This window comes from Canis aureus, chromosome 30 (genome assembly GCF_053574225.1).
Source record: "Canis aureus isolate CA01 chromosome 30, VMU_Caureus_v.1.0, whole genome shotgun sequence".
Classification (NCBI taxonomy): Eukaryota; Metazoa; Chordata; class Mammalia; order Carnivora; family Canidae; genus Canis; species Canis aureus.
This window is the reverse complement of record NC_135640.1, coordinates 39994106-40014803: the sequence shown is the minus strand read 5'-3', so window position 1 is coordinate 40014803 and position 20698 is coordinate 39994106. Positions and strand designations below refer to the sequence as shown.

At 48.1% G+C, this 20698-nt stretch overlaps 1 protein-coding gene across 3 annotated transcripts in view; it reads right to left on the bottom strand.

Moving 5' to 3' along the window:
- Positions 1 to 4011: 4011 nt before the first annotated feature.
- The window catches only part of MX2 (MX dynamin like GTPase 2), a 32622-nt gene continuing 15935 nt past the window's right edge, over positions 4012 to 20698 (bottom strand). The window contains exons 7-14 of one of the 3 annotated variants that reach the window (XM_077879272.1): positions 17119 to 17317; positions 13853 to 13931; positions 9724 to 9846; positions 9290 to 9431; positions 8267 to 8425; positions 7725 to 7801; positions 6221 to 6475; positions 4012 to 5062 (exon numbers count right to left, since the gene is read on the bottom strand). In XM_077879272.1, the coding sequence (XP_077735398.1) occupies positions 4832 to 5062; positions 6221 to 6475; positions 7725 to 7801; positions 8267 to 8425; positions 9290 to 9431; positions 9724 to 9846; positions 13853 to 13931; positions 17119 to 17317 (1265 nt within the window). In that variant the 3' untranslated portion in view covers positions 4012 to 4831. Of the gene's footprint in view, positions 5063 to 5086; positions 5284 to 6220; positions 6476 to 7724; positions 7833 to 8266; positions 8426 to 9289; positions 9432 to 9723; positions 9847 to 13852; positions 13932 to 17118; positions 17318 to 20698 lie in introns of those variants that run through there. The other 2 variants (XM_077879273.1, XM_077879274.1) reach the window with 2 other exon arrangements.

The window sequence follows — 20698 nt, the reverse complement described above, 5'->3', positions numbered from 1 at the left end:
TCTAAGTATGTCTTTACTTTGGTTATTAATTGATTGGTATACTTGGCAGCTTCCACATTAGGGGCATAAATATTCATGATTATTAGGTCCTCTTGTTGGATAGATCCTTTAAGTATGATATAGGTCCCTCTTCATCTCTTACTACAGTCTTTGGGATAAACTTTAATCTATCTGATATGAGGATTGCTACCCCTGCTTTCTTTTGAGGACCATTTGAATGGTAAATGGTTCTCCAACCTTTCATTTTCAGACTGTAGGTGTCCTTAGGTCTAAAATGAGTCTCTTGTAGACAGCAAATAGATGTGTCTTGCTTTTTTATCCAGTCTGAAATCCTGCATCTTTTGATAGGATCATTAAACCCATTCACATTCAGAGTTACTATTGAAAGATATGAATTTAGTGTCACCATAATACCTATTCAGTCCCTGTTTTTGTGGATTGTTTCTTTGGACTTCCTCTTTCTTTTTTTTTTTTTCTTTTTTCTTTTTTTTTTTTTTTTGGGACTTCCTCTTTCTTTTACAGAGTCTCCCTAAATATTTCTTTCAGAGCTGGTTTGGTGGTCACATCTTCTTTCAGTTTCTGACTATATTGGAAGCTCTTTGTCTCTCCTTCTATTCTGAATGAGAGCCTTGCTGGATAGGGTATTCTTGGCTGCATGTTCTTCTCATTTAGGACCCTGAATATAACCTGCCAGGTCTCTGTGATGAGGTCTGCTGTTAATCTAATACTTCTCCTCATATAAGTTAGGGATCTCTTGTCTCTTGCTGCTTTGAAGATTTTCTCTTTATCTTTGGAATTTGGAAGTTTCACTATTATATGTCGAGGTGTTGAACAGTTTTTATTGATTTTAGGGGGGGATCTCTCTATCTCCTGGATCTGAATGCCTGTTTCCCTCCCCAAGTTAGGGAAATTCTCAGCTATGAGTTGTTCAAATACACTTTCTGGTCCTCTATTCCTTTTGGCGCCCTCTGGAACTCCAATTCTACATAGATTTTTCCTTCTGAGGCTGTCATTTATTTCCCTTAGCCTTTCCTCATGGTCTTTTGTTTTTCTTTTTTCCTCAGCTTCCTTCCTTGCCATCAACTTGTCTTCTATGTTGCTCACTCTTTCTTCCACTTCATTAACCCTGGTCGTTAGGACCTCCAGTTTGGATTGCATCTCATTTAATTGACTTTTCATTTCAGCCTGATTAGATCTAAATTCTGCAGTCATGAAGTCTCTTGATTCCTTTATGCTTTTTTCCAGAGGTACTAGTAGCTTTATATTTGTGCTTCTGAAGTGGCTTTCTGACATCGAATTGTAATCCAAATTCTGTAACTCTGTGGCAGAGAGTACTGTTTCTGATTCTTTCTTTTGTGGTGAGTTCTTCTTTCTAGTCATTTTTCTCAGCGCAGAGTGGCTGTATGAGCCGGCTGAGTCAAGAATATCAACCACGACCTAAGTAAATTTCACCCTGGATGATACTGATTAGGTCAGAGAGCAGAAATTGAAAACAAAGATCAGACCAAAATAAAAGGACCACTAAAGTGAAAAGCAAATTTTAAAACAAAGTAGTAAAAAATAAAAGGCCAAGAATTCCAAAGAAGAAGGAAAAAAGAAGAAAGAAAAGAAAGAAGAAAGAAAGAAAGAAGAAAAAAAGGAGAAGAATAAAAGGACTGAGAAATGGTGGTGATGACGAACTTGTAGTGGAGAGAGAATGTAGTCTACCTGAGGGGTTCTAGAGGGTGATCCTCTTGGTTCTGAATATATTAAGATCTGTATGTTAGAAGATGCTAAAAAAAAAAAAAAAGAAGAAGATGCTCAGTCCCAAATTTATATAAATCAGACATACTTATAGAAGACCCCACCATTGACCACTAAACATAAATGAGATAAAAGAGGGGGGCAGAATGGGAATGAAGAGAGAATAGAATTTCACAGAATGAACCAGCACGGCATACCACTTGGTTCTGGGTGCATGCTGGTCATGTTTTAGAAGGTATTAACGTCCACCATTGTAGAACAAAATGACGCAGAGAAAACAAAAAACACAAAACAAAAAAATCATATCTTGTATATCTCCCCAAATTGAGTATGTTGAAGGGAATCTAGAAGTGGAAAATATACCTAAGACCTTTAACTGTAGAAATATGAAAGTCAAAAAGGAAGAAACTTAAAAATGTAGAGGCGGTAAAATATTGTAGTTAAGGCAGAAAAAGAGAAAGAAAAATTGGAAATTCAGTCTGATAGAAAAACGAGTTGTACTGGAAAAAGGGGGAAAAAAGGGAGGAGTGCCCTCTGGTTCTATGTACTGTATATAAGTCCCTCGACTTCCCTGGAACTTTCCAGCGCTGCTCCCCCGAGAACTTGCTCTTCCCCTGTCCTTCCAGCTGGTCTCTGGGGGGAGGGCCTGCTGTGCTCTCAGGTGTGTGCACCTGGGGGAGCTGCCCACCCCCCTGCAGGGTGCCGGGCTCAGTGGGAGCTGTTGACCCCCGGAGGCCTCTGTCCTCTGGCAGCCCCGCCCCTCCCAGGCACAGGGTGACACCAGGAGGGACAACAGCACTGGCGGCGGCCAGGTCCCCAGGCCTGGAGCCAGCTCCCCCAGTAACCACCTGCAGCTCCCAGTCCGCACTGGCCTGGATGCTCCGGGAGCGGGGGCGCTGACCTGCACAGCTTGGGGGCACCTGGCGGCAGGAGCGTCCTCGCTGTCCTGTGCCCTCCCTGCCTCTGCCCGTCCTGGGGGGACCGCAGGATGGGGGGCCGTGTCCCCGGCCTCTGGGATCCGGGGCCTTCGCTGCTGGACTCGCGCTCCAGAAGGCAGCAGGGTGCAGCCCCCTCCCCCGAGCCCCGCTGACCCACTGGCTTCTCCCCAAGGCCCCGTGGGGTGCGCGCTCCAGCCATTTCCCGAGATTGGCCGCGGTGTGGGTGCGCTCTCCCCGGCGCGCCCCTCCTCTCCCGGGAGCCTGGGGGCTCCACCGCCCCCCCCCCTTCCTGCCAGAGTTCCCTGCTGAGAGCCTTTCCCTCGGGAAGAATCCGGGGCGGATTGTTAAAGTTCCTGCTTCCCCGGGGGTCTCTCCTGTCCTGAGGCTCCCAATGACCCCTTAGCCCGGCTTCAAGCGGGGGCCCCTCTCCTACTGGATTTTTTCCCCCCACTTTCCTACCTTGTTAGAAGCGCAAACCCTTCTCTCTGTAGCGTTCCGGATGTCCTCTCTTTAAATCTCAGGTCAAATTCATAGGTTTTCAGGATGATTTGAGAGTAGTCTAGGTAAGCTGGGGGGGGGGGGGAGTGACTTGGGGACCCTACTCCCCTGCCATCTTCTCCAACCCCAGATAGCAAGATTTAATATCATTCAGTTGCAAATCCTACCCAAAGTGACCTCCAGAGTCAATACAATCCCTATTAAAATCCCCATGACATCTTTTGTAGAGAGAGAAAAACCCACTCGAGGGTTCACGTGGACTCTCAAGCTACCCTGAAACAGGCAAAACAATCTTGAAAAAGGGGAACAAAGCTAAGGACGTGTACGCCCTGAGTCCAAAACATAGTACAAAGCTACCGTTATCAAAACGGTGTGGTTCTGGCCTAAAGACAGACCCAGGGCAGTGGACTAGAATGGAGAGCCCAGAAATAAACCCCCATATATATGGCCAAATGATCTTTGACGGGGGTGCCAAGGCCAATGGGGGAAGGACAGTCTCTTCAACAAAAGGTGCTGGGAAAGCCAGACATGCATGTGCAAAGGGATGAAGTTGGACTTGTCTAACACCATATGACACCTGCCTCCCCAAGTATCAAAGGACAAGGTGTTAGAGCTGGCTGCAAGGGTGCTTGAGGTGAGGGCTGCTCTGTGGACCTAGGAAGTACGGAAGAAAGACATGTTTGATGGAGAGGGAAAAACTGCTGGCATTTTGGAACACCTGCTTTGTTACAGGTGTTTTGCAGAAATGGTTCCACTTACCCCTCCTAAAATTCCTCTGAACTAGGTACTGCTTAGCATGACAAAGCACATCCTCCAATCTCGAGATGGCCACTGGTGTGAAGCTCATCATTTTATTTGTTTGGTTTTTTTTTAATGATTTTATTTATTTGAGAGAGAGAGAGAGCACAAGTAGGGGGAGCAGCAGGCAGAAGGAGAAGCAGACTCCCCACTGAGCAGGGAGCTTGATGCAGGACTCGATCCCAGGACCCCAGGATCATGACCTGAGCCAAAGATAGATGCTTCACCAACTGCAGCCAGGTGCCCATTTAAAAAAAAAAATGTTCTTCCTTATTAAACGTCTCTTCAAGACTTAACATAGCAATGGGAGCTCCCTGCAGCCAGGGGAACGGTACACATTAAAACCGGTATCACTCAGGCTCATTTCTCCTGGGGGCTGGAAACACGATGACAGTCAACAGTGGGAAGCAGGTGACACTGCCTCATACCACCAAAGTCTGAATTTAAGCCATAGCGCCCGTCTCCATCATTCATTTGTTCAGCGAGATACCATTTATTAAGGGGCTCCTGTGTACCAGGTGCCATGCAAGATCCTGGAAATGCCAAAGAACAGTAGGATCCTGACTCCCCACCCCTCTGGGGTCCTACAATCTAACAAAGAATGAGAGCAGTATTTGAGAAGGCTCAAGGACTCAGAGCCACCTCTTCGGGGAGGTCGGAGGTGACAGCCCCAAGTGAGTGCGGACTTCAGATACAAACTCTGGTGCTGAGCACAGTACAATGAAAATGGACACCGGCGAGAGCAGGAAAGCCTGGTTCCACATGAAAAGCCACTTCTTGTCCCCTTCACAGGGAAGGCACATAAGAAACCGCCCCCCCCAAAGCATTGCTGCCCCTCCATGGACCTGCCCCCTTTAACTGAAGAACATGTAGAGTGTGCGCCGCGCCTGAGCCAGCCGGTAAATTTTCTCCTTGAGGAATCTCCTCTTGGCAGAGGTGTCGGCGTGCTCCTGAAGCAGCCAGGAGTACTGCTCTCTCTCCTGTAGTATCTGCATCATGGCTTTCTGCAAGCAACTGCCGTTCTCTTGGAGCACAAAATACTGAATTATGAATGGGATCTGGTTGGCGAGGCGTTTGCTGGTTTCCTGGAAGAAAGGGTGGGAAGGGTTAGCTGGTGGGGTCTTGGTCTGTGTCTGCAGGGAGGCCTTGGGATTCTTGGATGCCTGGGTAATTGCTTCAATAGGTCCTGGTGGTCCCGTGCACCCCACTCCAGGGGTCAGCGTCGAACCACGGGAAGGTTCTATCTGGGCAGCCGTAGATCTGCCACCGGGTAACCTCTCGGGCCCTCAGGAACCCACCTGGCAGGCTAGCAAATGCACAGCACACTTCTGAACATCCCAGCCTTCCTGGGAGCCCTGCCCGTCTACCCCCTCCACCTCCACTCCACCTCCTCAGGGAGACCTCCAGGCCCTGCGATCCCCTGGCCCCTTTTGGGAGCCGATCGGGACCGACTTTAGTGCCCACCTCCTTCCCTGTCTGCATAAGTAGGTCCACTTTGCCTGGCAGCTGGACCTAGAGAAGGCTTCAGGATGGGCGCCCGGGGGGCTCAGTTGGGTCAATGTCTGACTATTGATTTTGGCTCAGGTCATGATCTCAGGGTGGTGAGATCGAGCTCCACATGGAGCTCCACGCTCAGCGAGGAGTCTGCTTCTCTCTCTCTCTCTCTTTAAAACAAATACATAAATCTTAAAAGAAAGAAAGGTCGGGAGTTGGGCTCCTTTGCAGGCTAAAAGCTATCTTCCTTCCCATGTAGCCCATATTTCTGTCCGTGGACAGAGGTTTGGAAACCCTGGAGGCGAGCAGGTCCCGGGATCCAGGGAAAGGAAGTTTCGTTCCTGTTTCGTGTTGCTGGTGAGTTTGAGGCCCCGGGGGCCTTCTGGACATCAAGGAAAGCTATGTCACAACTAGCAAAGTCAGTGCTTCTTGTATCCGGCTGCATTCTGCTCATAGCAATTTTGTAACTCGTGCATAACATAAAATATAAAGATCTCTGTGGTTGGAATTCGTGTTGAGTGCGTGCTTTGCCACATACAAAACGTGACCCCCAGATTCCCAAATGAATGAAAAGTTCCCAGACAAGGTTCCTGTAAAACTCTAAAAGAGACGATGTGTGAGCACCTGTCAACGCAGAAGGGGCTTCATAGCCGGTGGCAGCCCTTCCCTCCCTCGCCCAGTGAGGCAGCTGTCAATTGGGATGCCCGGTTCACGGGGCAAACACCCAGGCCACTGAACTACACGCTTACCAAGAAATACGCATTCAGGTGCACCCCGATCTCATCATTGGATGACATCGAAGGCAGATCTTTCGGGAAAGGAAATTTCAACTGAAGATCCTGCGCAGCCTTTCCCGCTGGGTTGAAAACCTCCTTCCGGACCTTCTTCAGAACCACGCTGTAAATCTGGTCTTGACAGTAAACCAGCTGTTCCATTCTGAACTGAAGTCGGATCAGATTTTCTGCGGTTTCTGCCTGCCTCGTTTTTATGTCTTCAATCTTGTTCTGGTTGGATAAGAAAGAGAAGACGCGTTACTTCTTTTCTCCCTCTGGTTGGTTTTTTTTTTTTTTAAAGATTTTATTTATTTATTCATGAGAGACACAGAGAGAGAGGCAGAGACACAGGCAGAGGGAGAAGCAGGCTCCATGCAGGGAGCTCAACGTGGGACTCGATCCTGGGTCTCCAGGATCACGCCCTGAGCTGAAGGCAGATGCTCAACCGCTGAACCACCCAGGGATCCCCTCCCTCTGGTTGTTTTAAACCTCGGAGGAAGCACTATCATGTTGAGACAGAACTGAATATAATTTAAGGTCACCGAAGGCCTGCAATGTTATATGGTGACTTTGAGGGGCCCCCAGCAGCCCGCGCTGGTGTCCTCAGCTGTCCTGTGACTCGATTGACATCTGTGCTTTCCAGAAACCCCATGACTCCCGCGTCACCCCCACAGTCAGAGGCATTCTGGGAAGGGAAGGGATGACGTGGTGGAGAAGAGACCCTTCTTGCAGTCAGGAGCATTGTGGGGATCGCCCAGGAGCTAGTCACTGAGGCCCGGGAAGAACAGGCTGCTGGCCTGGAGAAACGGTGGTCCAGGACCAGGCCTGTCGCCCATCCCCCGGTGAGGCACCCAAGGGCTCAGATGCAGCCCCTGGGAGAGGCAGAGAAGTCAGAAGTCAGACTGAGTTTTCGCCAACTGGCCAAAGATGTATAAAAGGACACATTCAAGCTATTATCGGAAAATGGGAGAAATTCTTTTTCCTGCTCACCTGGGCTGTGGAGTGAGATTCAGATCCACGTTGGGCAGAAGAGGGTCTTTATCTAGAGCTCAGGGGGGAAGCTGGACGCCCCTGGCTTCCCATTACTGAGAGGGGAATCTGAGTTATTTACGTGGAAACCCACCCAGCTGTGGCAATATTGTTAAGTCCAGCTTATAAAGATTTAGGAGTAGGACTAGTGGACAATTCTGTCCTTTGTAGTAGAAAGAGAGGCAAAGAACCGGTCAGTCCCCGGGTACAGTCGGCTGCTCAGACCACGACCCCCGAGCCTACATCCTGCTGTACTGCAGCAGGTCCTGCGGAAACACAGCTCAGCCGTGTGCTTTGTTCGGCTCTCCCAGGGAGTGCGGGCGAAGCCTGCAGCCACAACCTCGGCCTCGCATTTCTGAACGGCGGTCAGTATCCCACTTCTCTCAAAGGCTAGACCCAGATAAAACAGGCAGCAGTACGGGGAAGGAGCACGAAAACCGTGGGTGCTTACCTGGGTTGTTTGACTGAGGTTGGAAAATAGGCTAAAATGTTTCTTGGCTGTGTCGGTGAAAGCTTGCCAGACAATTTCTGACCAAAGGAAGAACAAAGCATCACCAAGCTGCAAGCAGGAATAAAATGGGCTAGAGACGCAGGGAGGGTAAGTCATGGTACGTGGACCCCCTTCCAACACTGAGCTCCCCAGATCTACAGACTGAGAGAGGAGGAGGGGACGGTACATTGTCCCAGGGAGACCCAAAATCCACCACCACCCAGAACCCACCACCCACCCCGACCAGGTCCTAGCAATTTCCTGATCTTTCCTGGAGTGTGTGTTCTCTCCAGGTCTAGCATCTGACTATACCGCACATGGCTGCCTAGAGGGTGAGGAATAACTCGACAACGCTCCTGTGCACTCTTGTCTTCCCCCCAAAATGGACAAAGAAGATCTTCATGGTTTGTTTGATCATTGCATCCTGATCCTCCCTCCAAGGCCTTGAGCCCTACGGAAGGTACTAGGCTGACACCTGAAAGGCACGCATGAGCGCTCCTCACCAATAGTCTTCCGGAGCATGGTGAGCGCGGGCTCCACCAGCTGTTCGATGTATTGGTGCACTATGGTCTCAAATGTCTTGTAGTTGACAAATCCAAGAAGTTCTTTGCCGCGATACTGCTTTTCGTATACTGAGACTTCTTCAGAAACGATATTTTTAACTACAACGTAAAACAAACCACCAAGGTGAATTCCTTTTTTTTTTTTTTTTTTTTACCAAAGTGAATTCCAATAACTCCACAGACATTTCAAAAACAGAAACTTTTTTTTTTTTTAAATTTGAGTCTTGCTTACCCACTGTACCCTAAGGCACTATTTCTAGGTGGAGTTTTTTGTTTTTTTTTGTTTTTTTCATAATGAAAAAAAAAAGGTATGGTCTGATAATGCTAGTTTAAGAAACAAAATTGTTATCCTATGAAAACAGGTTGCAGTTGAGGGTCGTCACACTGAGAGATGAGTTTCGAGTTTGTAACTGGTGGGAAGCACCGGATGAGTTCAATGAAAAGAGAAATTTAAATATTACGGTGGCTCCTGCAGATCTCTCAAGGACACGTCCAGGCTACAGTTGGACCCTGAGTTCATGGATGTGAACAGTGTTTTTATCAGGTGCCTAAGCAAGGATACAACACACACACACATAAACACACACACACACCCTCCAGGCATCTAGGCTGTAGCAGATGCAACTTCACTAGGCAAGGCAAGGAGATCTTCTCAAACCACAGAGCTCTTCGGTCTTGCATCAGGGGTGAAGACAGACAGAGGAAGGCAGATGGCGTGAGTGGAAGTGTCTAGCCTCAAAACAAGGAGGCAAGAAGGGGGTTACAGGTGGTGGACTTGTCTTTTGATGAGGCCAAGGCTGGGAAGCAGTTCTCGGTTGCTGAGGGGCCCACGGTGTCCCGTGTGGGTGGGCACGCTCAGCTGTTTGCACACCTCCTATGTGCCAGAAGTGGCCTCTGGTCTTGGTAAACGTGACACTGTGTTTCGGGGAGACATTTGTGGGGGAGCCTTGTCCCAGGACGTACCTTTTTGGGTATTGGCCGTGAGCACGAGCGCCCAGTGTTCAAACTCCTCCCGGATTTTGTTGTATAAGCGAGTCTCATTCTTCTTTACGATTTCTTCTCCCTCTATTAGCTTGTCAATGTCCTGATTAAACAACTTGATTTTCTGAAAATGAGATAAAGTCATCAACCTGTGCTGGAATCGCATTAAAGAGCTGGGACCTGCCTGGGGCAGCAGCCTGTGGGTTTGGGGGGGAGGTGTGTGCTACAAGAATGTCCGGTCAGCCACCCAGCCACCCAGCCACCCACGATGGGGTCATCGTCCAGGCAGGACAAGTGGAGGGCAGCTCCCTGCAAACGAGGGCTCCCGGTGCGCCACAGGCAGGGACCCACAGAGGGCCATCTCCAGAGGTGCGGGGCCACCAAGGGGATCACGAGGGGTCCCCGGACATCCTCACCTCGATCAAAAAGAACATCTTATCGGCTTCATTGCTGGGGATGCTGTCTCCACACTGGTGCAGCTCGTCTGTCGCCCTCTGGTGGCTCTCCCTTATTTGCTTTTCTAACAACGGGAGCGATTTCTGAAACAAAATGAGAGCAAACACTGAAACTCTGCAGCTTGATCAAACGGGCCACAGGTTTCTTAGGGAAATGGGTAGCATCCCATGGGAAGGGATTCACGGGGATCCCGAGTTTCTATTATCGTGTGAAGCTTGTTGAGACGGGCTCCTGTTAAAGAGCCCGAGGATGGCTTTGCACGCAACGGCTGTGCACTTCGGCTTGAGCCATCCAGTGTTGGCATCTGTTGGCCACTGGAGTGGGGAGGACTCTGGGGGGGGCAGGTTTTGGGTTGGCGGGGTGCCCTGTATTTAGAGACCAAGCAGGGGCGCCTGGGTGGTGCAGTCGGTCTTGCCTCTGACTCTTGGTTTGGGCTCAGGTCGTGATCTCAGGGCTGTGAGAGGGAGCCCCAGGTCAGGCTCTGTGCTCAGTGGAGCATCTGCCTGGGGATCTCTGTCCCCTCCCCACCTGGGTGCCCTCTCTCTACAATAAATGAATAAAATCTTTAAAAAAATTTTGGGGGGATGCCTGGGTGGCTCAGTGGTTGAGCTTTTGGCTCAGGGCATGATCCTGGGGTCCTGGGATCGAGTCCCATGTTGGACTTCCTGCATGGAGGCTGCTTCTCCCTCTGCCTGTGTCTCTGTGTCTCTCGTGAATAAATAAATAAAATCTTAAAAAAAAAAGTTTAAAAAAATTTTGGAGAACAAGTACACTTGAATATAGTGTAAGCTTTCCTTGGTAAAATGTTCTTTTGGTGATAATTTGAGTATAAACTGATAAACATTAAAAAATAAAATAAAATCGGGAAAAAAAATAAAATAAAATAAAATAAATAAACTGATAAACAGGGACACCTCAGTGGCTCAGCGGTTGAGTGTCTGCCTTCAGCTCAGGGCGTGACCCCGGTCCCGGGATCGAGTCCCGCATTGGGCTCCCCACAGGGAGCCTGCTTCTCCCTCTGCCTGTGTCTCTGCCTCTCTCTGTGTCTCTCATGAATAAAGAAATAAAATCTTAAAAAAAAATAAACTGATACACGATGCTATGGTAGAGGATATGTCATGGATGTGGTGCCAGGCTGGCTATTGTCCTTGATGGGGGGACAGAGGACTAGCTGAGGACAAGGCACATCGACAAGTCCTCGAAACAGGCAGAGGGACCTTCCTCTACGGACTCAGCTGCCTGGATGTTCATACTTCTCTAAGGGCAGAAGGCAACCTCAGCCCGACCCCCAGGAGCCTGTAGATCTACTTTAAAATATAAAAATTCCTTTAGAAATGTCCTTTATCTCTAAACCCCCAAGATACGTGTTGACGATCATCCCCAAGCACACGGCCCACCGATACACATCTGAAGGGTCTCATGCCTCAGATTTATTAGAGGGTAATCAGTGACCTTTGCCCAACAATAGCTGCCCCTCAGGGTCCTGGAAACCTTGCTTCCAAGCTTCCTTCGAGAGGATGCCATCTTCAAACCCCTCCCGACTCCCAGGTGTATAACCAGCCTCCCCTCACAGGCCCGCCTGGGGCAGCCGCTCTTCTGGTCCACTGGCTTCCATAAAACCCCCATTCTGCACCAAAGATGCGTCCAGAATTCTTTCTTGGTTGTCGGCTCCAGGCCTCACCTCATCCAACCTCACCTAATTCCAAAACATCATCAGTCCTAAAAATCAATGATGCCAATGCTAAGGAAGAGGAGGAGGAGGAAGGGCAGAGAGGTCCTTGGGCCAAGCAGCATTCTGCACCCTCCACATCTCAGCTAAGCCCCTCACTGCAGGACAGAGCGCACGTGGCTTTAGTGCCTCTTTGTTTTACAAGAGAGGAGCCTGAGGCTTGGAGAGGCTTAGTGCCTGATGCTGTCACCGAGGGAGGGAGTGGTGGAGTTCGTTCTGATGCACACCCTGCCCACAGCCCATGCAGGTGACACAGGCCTGGGTGACCAGCGACCCCAGCTTCCACTTCGGTGAATGAGGTCACTGCAGCCAGCTGGGCAGGAGGAGGAGTGCCTTGGGGTTTTTTATTTTGTTTTGTTTTTCTTAAAGCCTGCAAGAAACTTTAGTTTTTTACATTTTTAAAAATTTAAATTCAATTTGCCAACATATAGTATAACACCCAGTGCTCATCCCATCAAGTGCCTTGGGGTTTAGGGGCAGTTTGTGGATTAGCATTCCAAGGCCTGGTAAAATGCTGATGAAGATGGATGACACCAGGAGGTAATAAGGTCTCAGGGTGCTTTTGTCTGTTTGTTTGTTTTCAGGCAGTTTGAATCTATAGTTTCAGATTTAACATTTAACCTTTAACATGCTAAATGTTTCCCTGATATTTCAAATGATCATTATCCTAATGGTCTCGTTATGGATTTTAAAAATTCACTTTAAAAATATTACAGATGTAAGATTAAAGTTTTACTGTAAAATATGTAAATGCTGATAAATATATTGCCAAAAATAGTTATCAAAATGCAGTGTCTTGAAATCTCACAGAGGAAGGCACAGACACGGCCAACAAGCACATGAGAAAATGTTCCGCATCACTTGCCATCAGGGAAATACAAATCAAAACCACAATGAGATCCCACCTCACACCAGTGAGAATGAGGAAAATTAACAAGGCAGGAAACCACAAATGTTGGAGAGGATGTGGAGAAAGGGGGACCCTCTTGCACTGTTGGTGGGAATGTGAACTGGTGCAGCCACTCTGGAAAACTGTGTGGAGGTTCCTCAAAGAGTTAAAAATAGACCTGCCCTACCACCCAGCAATTGCACTGCTGGGGATTTACCCCAAAGATACAGATGCAATGAAACGCCGGGACACCTGCACCCCAATGTTTCTAGCAGCAATGTCCACAATAGTCAAACTGTGGAAGGAGCCTCGGTGTCCATCGAAAGATGATGGATAAAGAAGCTGTGGTCTGTGTATACAATGGAATATTACTCAGCCATTAGAAACGACAAATACCCACCATTTGCTTCAACGTGGATGGAACTGGAGGGTATTATGCTGAGTGAAGTAAGTCAATCGGAGAAGGACAAACATTATATGGTCTCATTCATTTGGGGAATATAAAAAATAGTGAAAGGGAATGGGGGGGATAGGAGAGAAAATGAGTGGGAAATATCAGAAAGGGAGACAGAACATGAAGACTTCTAACTGTGGGAAACGAACAAGGGGTGGTGGAAAGGGAGGTGAGCGGGGGGGTGGGGTCACTGGGTGACGGGCACTGAGGGGGGCACTTGATGGGATGAGCACTGGGGGTTATGCTATATGTTGGCAAATTGAACACCAATTAAAAAATATGTAAAACAAAAAACAAAATGCAGTGTCTTCTTAAAAGCAAAGTTTCTATCAATTAGATGAGGCTGTCTTTTTCAGGGATATGTCTTTTGAAGCCCTCTTCTGCAAACTAAGAGGGTTCCACTGGAATTGGGGCTCCTCAGAGTATGTTCCCTGGATCACCTGGGAAGTTAGGAATGCAAAATCATTGCCCCCACCCCCTAGATTTACTGGTTCAGAAACTTGGATGGGGACCCAGAAATCTGAATTTAAATAAGCTTTCCAGGTGACTCTTGTGTGTGCAGTTTGAGAACCACTGGTCCCTTCCAACCAAACACTGTTGGGAGTATGTGCTTCCTGGCTCAGAAGAATTCCTTGCTTTTGTTTGACCTGCTGCTAAAATAACTGGCTATTTCATTTTCAAGGTCAACAAAGTGTTAACCAATATATTGCAAAAGGATATCTTTGCTAAGTCAGTGTTCATTCCTCTTACCCTTCTAAACCGGCTTACAGTTTCCCTCCTTCCCTTGCTACTTCTCCAAATGGACTGATTCAGCAATTGGCTTCAACATCACACAGCGGTTGCTTCCAGGTTTTGGAAGCTCTACTGGGAACCTCTGCCCATGAGTGATTTGGTTTTCAGAATGTGCTGGTCTCGTGGCGTGTGTGGGCAGCTCAGTGGGTGTCTCAGCCATCTCATGATGGAGGGACTTGGCTAGGCTGTCATTTTTACGACTCACGATCCAACCCGCTGACTCACATTGATGTGCAAGATGAGCTCCTTGGTAAGTCTTTCCGCCAGACAGGGCACCGTGGCCTTTCCTTCCTCCAGGAGAGCTCTGAGACAAGACAGGAGACACAGGCGTTCAGGAAAGATGCTGGTCTTGATACTGTCAGGGAGACCTCGCTGACACAGAGTCGGGAGGCCAGAGGGGGAGATCCCATGCCACGCGACTGTCCAAGAAGTGTCACTGCCGGGCCCAGCAGAAGACTCAACAGGGGACAAGCATCAACTACAGACCCCAGCAGGAAAGGATGTGGTGCACTGCCTCTCCTGCAAGCAATCGACCGCCCTTGCAATTCAGCCAAGGAAAAGCCATCAGCACTATAAACGCTTGCGTTTCTCCCGTGGACCGAGTTCAAAAGAGCCCGATTTCCTCCATCTTCTCCATAAAATAACATTCCTCTCCTTTGTTTGTTGGACTTGCCTATGGTTTTGCCAGAGTTTGTTCCCCGCAAATGGCAACTCTCTGTTATTGCCAAATAAATTCGCTTTTGCTAAAAAAAAGAATTCACTGTTTTATTTCTAAGATCCACAACCTATATGCTCATTTTTCCTATTCTGGGCTTTATCAGCTCCCTGCAGTGACACATGCCATCAGAAAAGCCACGTAGTGCATTAGAAATACAAGTGCTAAAAAAAAAAAAAAAAAAAAAAAAATACAAATGCTAATGATGGCTTAGCCCAAACCTAAGCAAGCATGGTGCTAGAGAGTTACATTTCTTTTCTTTTTTATCATCTCAATAAACTCACAGGGTAAGGCGTTTTTTTACCTACAGGAAAACAAAACAAACTTCACTTCATAGAGGATAAGTGACTTGCCCAAACTAGTATTTTCTTTCTTGTAACAAGTAATTATTTCTGAATAGCCAAATCAATCTTGATGAAGAAGAAAAAAGCTGGAAAAAAAAAAAAAGCTGGAGGCATTATACTTCCTGATTTCAAATATATATATTACAAAGCTACCGTAATTAAAACCATATGGTGCTCGCATAAAGACAGACATACAGACCAACAATGGAAGAGGACGGTGAGCCCAGAAATAAACCCTCACACATGCAGTTAACTGGTCTTTGATGGTGGGAAAACCTCTCTTTGCTGTATGATGATGGGATAACTGGACAGCCACGTGCAAAAGAATGCAACTGGATCCATATGTTACACTATTACACAATAGTGTGATTGAAGGCTTGAATGTAGGAGGTGCCTGGGTGGCTCAGTCAGTTAGGCGTCAGGCTCTTTCTTGATTTCAGCTCAAGTCATGATCTCAGGGTTGTGGGACTGAGCCCTGTGCTGAGCATGGAGCCTGCTTAAGATTCTCTCTCCCTCTCCCTCTGCCCCTCCCCTGCTTGCACTTACACATGTGCTCTAAAAAAAAAAAAAAAAAGACTTGAATTTAAGATCTGAGATTGTAAAACTTTCAGAAGATGGGTGCCTTGCTGGCTCAGTCAGTTGAGTGTCTGACTCCTAACTTCAGCCCAGATCATGATCTCAGGATTGTGGTATTGAGCCCCACATTGGGCTCCACACTCAGTGGGGAGTCTGCTTATCCCTCTCTCTCTCTGTGCCTCTCCCCCCTTCTCATGCTCTCTCTCTCTCTCAAATAAAGTCTTGGGGAAAAAAAACTCTTAGAAGAAAACATCAGGGGAAAATCTTCATGATACTGATCTTGGAAATGATTTCATGGATATGGCACCAAAAATACAATCAACAAAAGCAGAAACAGATAAGTGGGTTATATCAACTAAAAAGCTTCTCCAGATCAATGGAGACATCCAACAAAGGGAAAAGCAACCTCCAAAATGGGAGAAGGTACATGTGAACTGTATAACTGATAAGGTGCCAGTTTCCAAAATATACAAAGAACTCCCACAATTCAACATTGACAACAACAATAAAACCCTAAAAACCCAATTAAAAATGACTCAATACTTGAACAGAGGTTTCTTCAAAGAAGACACCCAGAGGGTCAACAGGGACATGAAAAAATGCCCAACACCACTCGTCATCTGGAGAATGCAAATCAAAAGCACCACTTCACATCTCTTAGGATGAATGTTATCAAAAAAACCCCACAAGTGTCAGCAAGGACGTGGAAAAACTTGAGCCCTTGTTCACTGCTGATGGGAATGCAAAAATGGTGGAGCCGCTGTGGAAAGCAGTGTAGACATTTCTCAAAAAATTGAAATATGGAACTTCCATATGATCCAGCAATCCCACTTCTGGGTATTTATCCAAAATATCTGAAATCAAGATCTCAAAGAGCTATTAGCACCCCGACGTGTGTTACAGCGCCATTCACAAGATGTGGAAACCACCTAAGTGTCCACGGGTGGATGAAAGGATAAAGAAAATACACACAAGCAGGACATTCTGACATCGGCTACAACAGGCAAGAATCTTGAAAATATTACGTGGAGTAAAATAAGCCAGTCACAGAAGGGCAAATACTGTCTGATGGCGCTTACATGATCTGTCTACACTAGCCAAACTCCTAGAACCAGAGAGTGGGATGGTGGTGGCCAGGGCTTGGGGGAGGGGAAATAGGAAATAGGGACTTGCTCATCACCAGGGGCAATATTTCAGTTGTGCAGGATGAATAAGTTCTAGAGGTTGCTGGCCAACATGGTGCCTGTAGTCAACAAGACGCAACTGTGCACTTAAAAAATATGTTGAGAGGTTAAGCGTTCTTGCCACAAGAACATTTTAAAATCAAATTTTAAAAAATGCACATGGCGCTTAGTAAGCAGCGGGCACTGTTCTAAGGGCTTTACAAAGAGTCATGTTCCGAATCCGTGAACAACCGATTTTAAGGGCACAGGAGGTTCAGGAGCTTGGCCAGGGCCATCCATACACCAGGAGGTCTGGCTGCAGGGTGTTGATGTACACGAGTCAGCGAGGATGCCACAGGAGCGCTGCTCGGAGGGCTTGTCATGCGAGGGCTGAGTCCCGACACGTGGGAACTCAAGGATTTACATTCGAAGCACGAGCATAAAAGCACGTCGATGCGCTTTCTTGTCCAGGACTTCGCTTTCCCAGGGACCTTGGGGGTGGGGGATGCTCCGAGTGTGGGTCCCTGCCCCAGCAACACTGGGCTCGACTAGGGACCTGACAGAGACACAAATTCTTGGTCCCCGCCCCAGAGTCAAGGTGGACACAGAAATTGCACACGCTTCTCTCTGTAACTTGGCAGCCACGTGGCCGGTTCTGGACGGCCGTCCTGGGATTGTCCTAAAGAAGCTCACCTGAAATACGGATGTGTTTGGAAGAACATCCTTTCCTTCTCGGTTGCCTCGGCCAGACTCAGCTGGTTTGTGATCTCCTCCTGGCCCCGGCACCTCACTATCATGTAGCCCTTCTGGAGATGGTATATGAGGTTCTGCGCCACGTTCACCACGGTCTTTTCGGTGCCCCTGTCCACTAGATCTGGTTTGGTCAGGACTCCTGTGACGTGAGAAGCCAAAGACAGTGGCAAAGGTCAGTCTGGTCCTCAGATGTGCTTGAACGCTGCCAGGCTCTGGGATCCTTCTTCGGCCAAGACCCGTGGAGCCCTCTGGAGCTCTGATGGCCCCGTGCCTGAAACCGCATTCGTGCGTTCCACGGCCATCCCTCGGATCTGCGTCTTTATTTGCTCTCCCACTCGCTCAACCCAACCATTTCCTCATATAACCTATTGAACAAACGTGTCTGGGTGCCAGACACCTGGTGGCATGCGGCCTCAGAACTTAGCGGCTCCACCCTATTCCCCGCAGCAGCTCATCCCCTGCTGTACAGGGTGGGGGGTGTCTGTGTCCCCCTCTAGCGTGTCCTGTCACAGACTCACTCTGCCCTCTTCGTGTGGGTGGGTGTCTCCTCGGACATCGTCTTCTCTGCCTCCGTCTCTCCCATCTGTCCCCACACCCTCCCACTTAGATTGGATTGAAAGCTTTGAATTCTGAGTATCTATTTCTATTCGTGTTCTGGAGGTGTCAGATTGCCACTACGTTGTGTTTTTTTTGTTTTGTTTTTTTTGGGGTTTTTTTTTTTTTTTTTTGTCTGTTTAGGGTGGAAATCTAATGTCATCTTCTACTATCTTTGTCCTTGTTTTTGATTTGTGGTTAAGTCTGGCCATCTGGTCTCTCATTTCCTGAAACCTTCCTGGCACCCAAGCAGTTGAACTTCTCTCTCTCTCTCTCTGTCTCTCTCTCTTTCTCTGTTTTGCCTTCCTATTACCAAAGGTTGTCATTAAGAGCATAGCTTATGTTCATTAAAAGATTTGTGTGCACACAGACCATCGTGTTCCCACAGGAGCCGACAGGTCTCTGAACCTGCACCTGCAACCTTCCATCAGTAGAGGAGAGGACCCCTCCTTGGAGCCAGCGGTCATTCAGGAAAGCCTAGATCGCTGAACTATATTCTGAGATAAACTAGGCAGATAATAAAGAGTGAGGCTTGCAATGAGTTCTCCCCCTCTCTGGAGTCAGGGGGTCTTCTCACCCAGTGCCTCAGTTTGAAGCCAAGAACTCAAGCAGGGAAAATCTCATGCCTCCATCGACAGCCTCCGCACATGAGCATCACCTAGGGTCCCAACTCCTGGGCCATGGAGAAAGGCACTGTCAATAACTTTTAGATGCCTTAGTTTTCTTCTTTTTAAACTCTTTCCTGAGTAGATTACATATTCCTATTGAATTTTAAAAATGCTTATTAAGTACACTGCTTTAGGTATTGAGAAAGTGGCAGTGAACAAGACTGCAAGTCTCTAATTTCGTGGCTATCCTCTCACCTTCTAGTGGGTAAAAGCCACATAAATTAGTCCAGTAATATACAAGAAACAAAGAGAAAGTATCTGATATTGAGAAGTGCTAGGCAGAGAGTTAAAATCCAGTCATGTGTTGGTCAACGAGCGCAGGCAGGGGGGCATGGTGCAGTGTTGGGTTGGGTGGACAAGGCAAGCTGAGATCTGCAGGAGAGGAAGGAGCCAGCCCTGCGAGGATGCAGAAAGAGCAGTCCAGGCCCTGGAGATGACAGCTACAATGGAGACCAGTGGGCAAAGCAGAAGCGATGACAACCACGATCAGAGAGGCATAGGGAGCCAGGTCACGGAAGGCTTTGGGTTTATGGTTTATGAATGTGAGGTGGTAACATTAGTGTAGAAGCAGAGGAGGGGCCTGACTTTGTTTACCTATTTAAAAACCAGTGGAGGGTGCACTGTGGGCAAGGTGAGTGCCTGGAGACTATAGGAAGAGGTGTGAGTCGCCCAGGCAAGAGATGATGGGGGCCTGGTCTAGTGGTGACTATGCAGATGGAGAGCAGTGGACAGACTTGGTATTAGTTTTGGAGACAGTCACCAGGACTCCAGCTGAATTAGCCATGGAAGCGGGGGAAGGAGGAGTCACGTGTGAGTCAGACTTGGTTCTAGAACTGGCAGGTGTGGTGCTGTGAGTGAGGTGGAGAAGCCATGGGAGAGAGATGAATTGAGGAAGCGCGGGGTATCGGGGGTTGTGTTGTGGTCACATTACCCTGGAGACATTTAATAGACATCCAAGTGGAGACATCAAGCCTAGGGAAAGGTAAGGGTCACAAATTTAGATCTGGGAGTTGCCAGCATACAGACGGACTCAAAGCCGTGGCCGGATCAGCTCGCCTAAGGAGCACGTGTGATAGAGGGGAGATCTCCGAAGCAAGTTTTGGGTTTCCGATATTTCGAGGTCAGAGAAATGAAGAGACACCCGGACAAGACTAAGAATGTGACGTCCGGTGGCCGGTGAAGGAGGAGACGGAGCACGCGTCGTGACCCTGAAGCCAAGAGGCTGTGCGTTAAGGCGAAGGATGGAGAGATGGCAAGAAGGAAGCAGTGGTGAGCCGTCTGACCGTGTCCGAGGTGGAGAAAGATGGGGACTGAGGAGCGACGGCAGGTTTGTTGGCATGGAGGGCATCGGTGACCTTAACAAATGCCACCTGTGTGCCATGGTGGCCACAGGAGTCCCACCGGAGTGGGCCGAGTAGACAATGTGCACTTAGCAGTGGAAGGTGGAGGACCCGCCTCGCGGACCACCTGCGAACATCCTGGCTCACAGTCCTTCCCGAAGCTTGGTGTCATGTAAACCACTGCTACGGTGGTGGTCACACTTGTTCTGTTTTCACCCTTTGGAAGTACGGTATAGATAGTCATTCGGCTCTCTTTTTAAAAAATTGTGGCAAAATACACCTAACGCGTGGGGGCAGGAGAACAACTCAACTAATGAGAATAGGATGCTTCCTCCTTCACTCCACCTTAAGTTATCCTGTTTTTAAACAACTGTGTGTCTTTAAAAATTGTGGCAAAGTCCGCGTAACATCAAAGCGACCGTTTGGGCCATTTGAAAGGGAACAGTTCAGTGGCATCCAGTTACTCATTGTTGTGCAACCCCCTCTGCCAGGATTGGTTTTCTTCTTGCAGAACTGAAACTCCGCATTCATCCACTAACTCCCAGTCGCCGCCCTCCTGTAAAGATACCAATATCCAGCTAGCTGACCCTACTAAACCGATGATGTTACCTACCGTGGCCATCGGTGAGCCATCCCTCCTGACCTAGGATTGAGAGAGGACAAAGAGCGTGGGCCCTACAATGACCGGGGTGACCCAAAGCCTGAGTGTTCTCTCTGGTGCGGTGTGTTGGTGATGCTTGGAGAAGTTGACAGAGAACGGGGCACAAGCGTGGTCTAGCGTAGAGTGAAACATTATTCATGAGGTGTGTGCCCCTCATATTCATTTCCAACCTTACTGGAAAACCAGGCCTTTATTTGGGAAGGCGCAGGAAAGGCAATTATAAGCCGAGTATGCGTTTAGTCAGGGGAATGACCTGC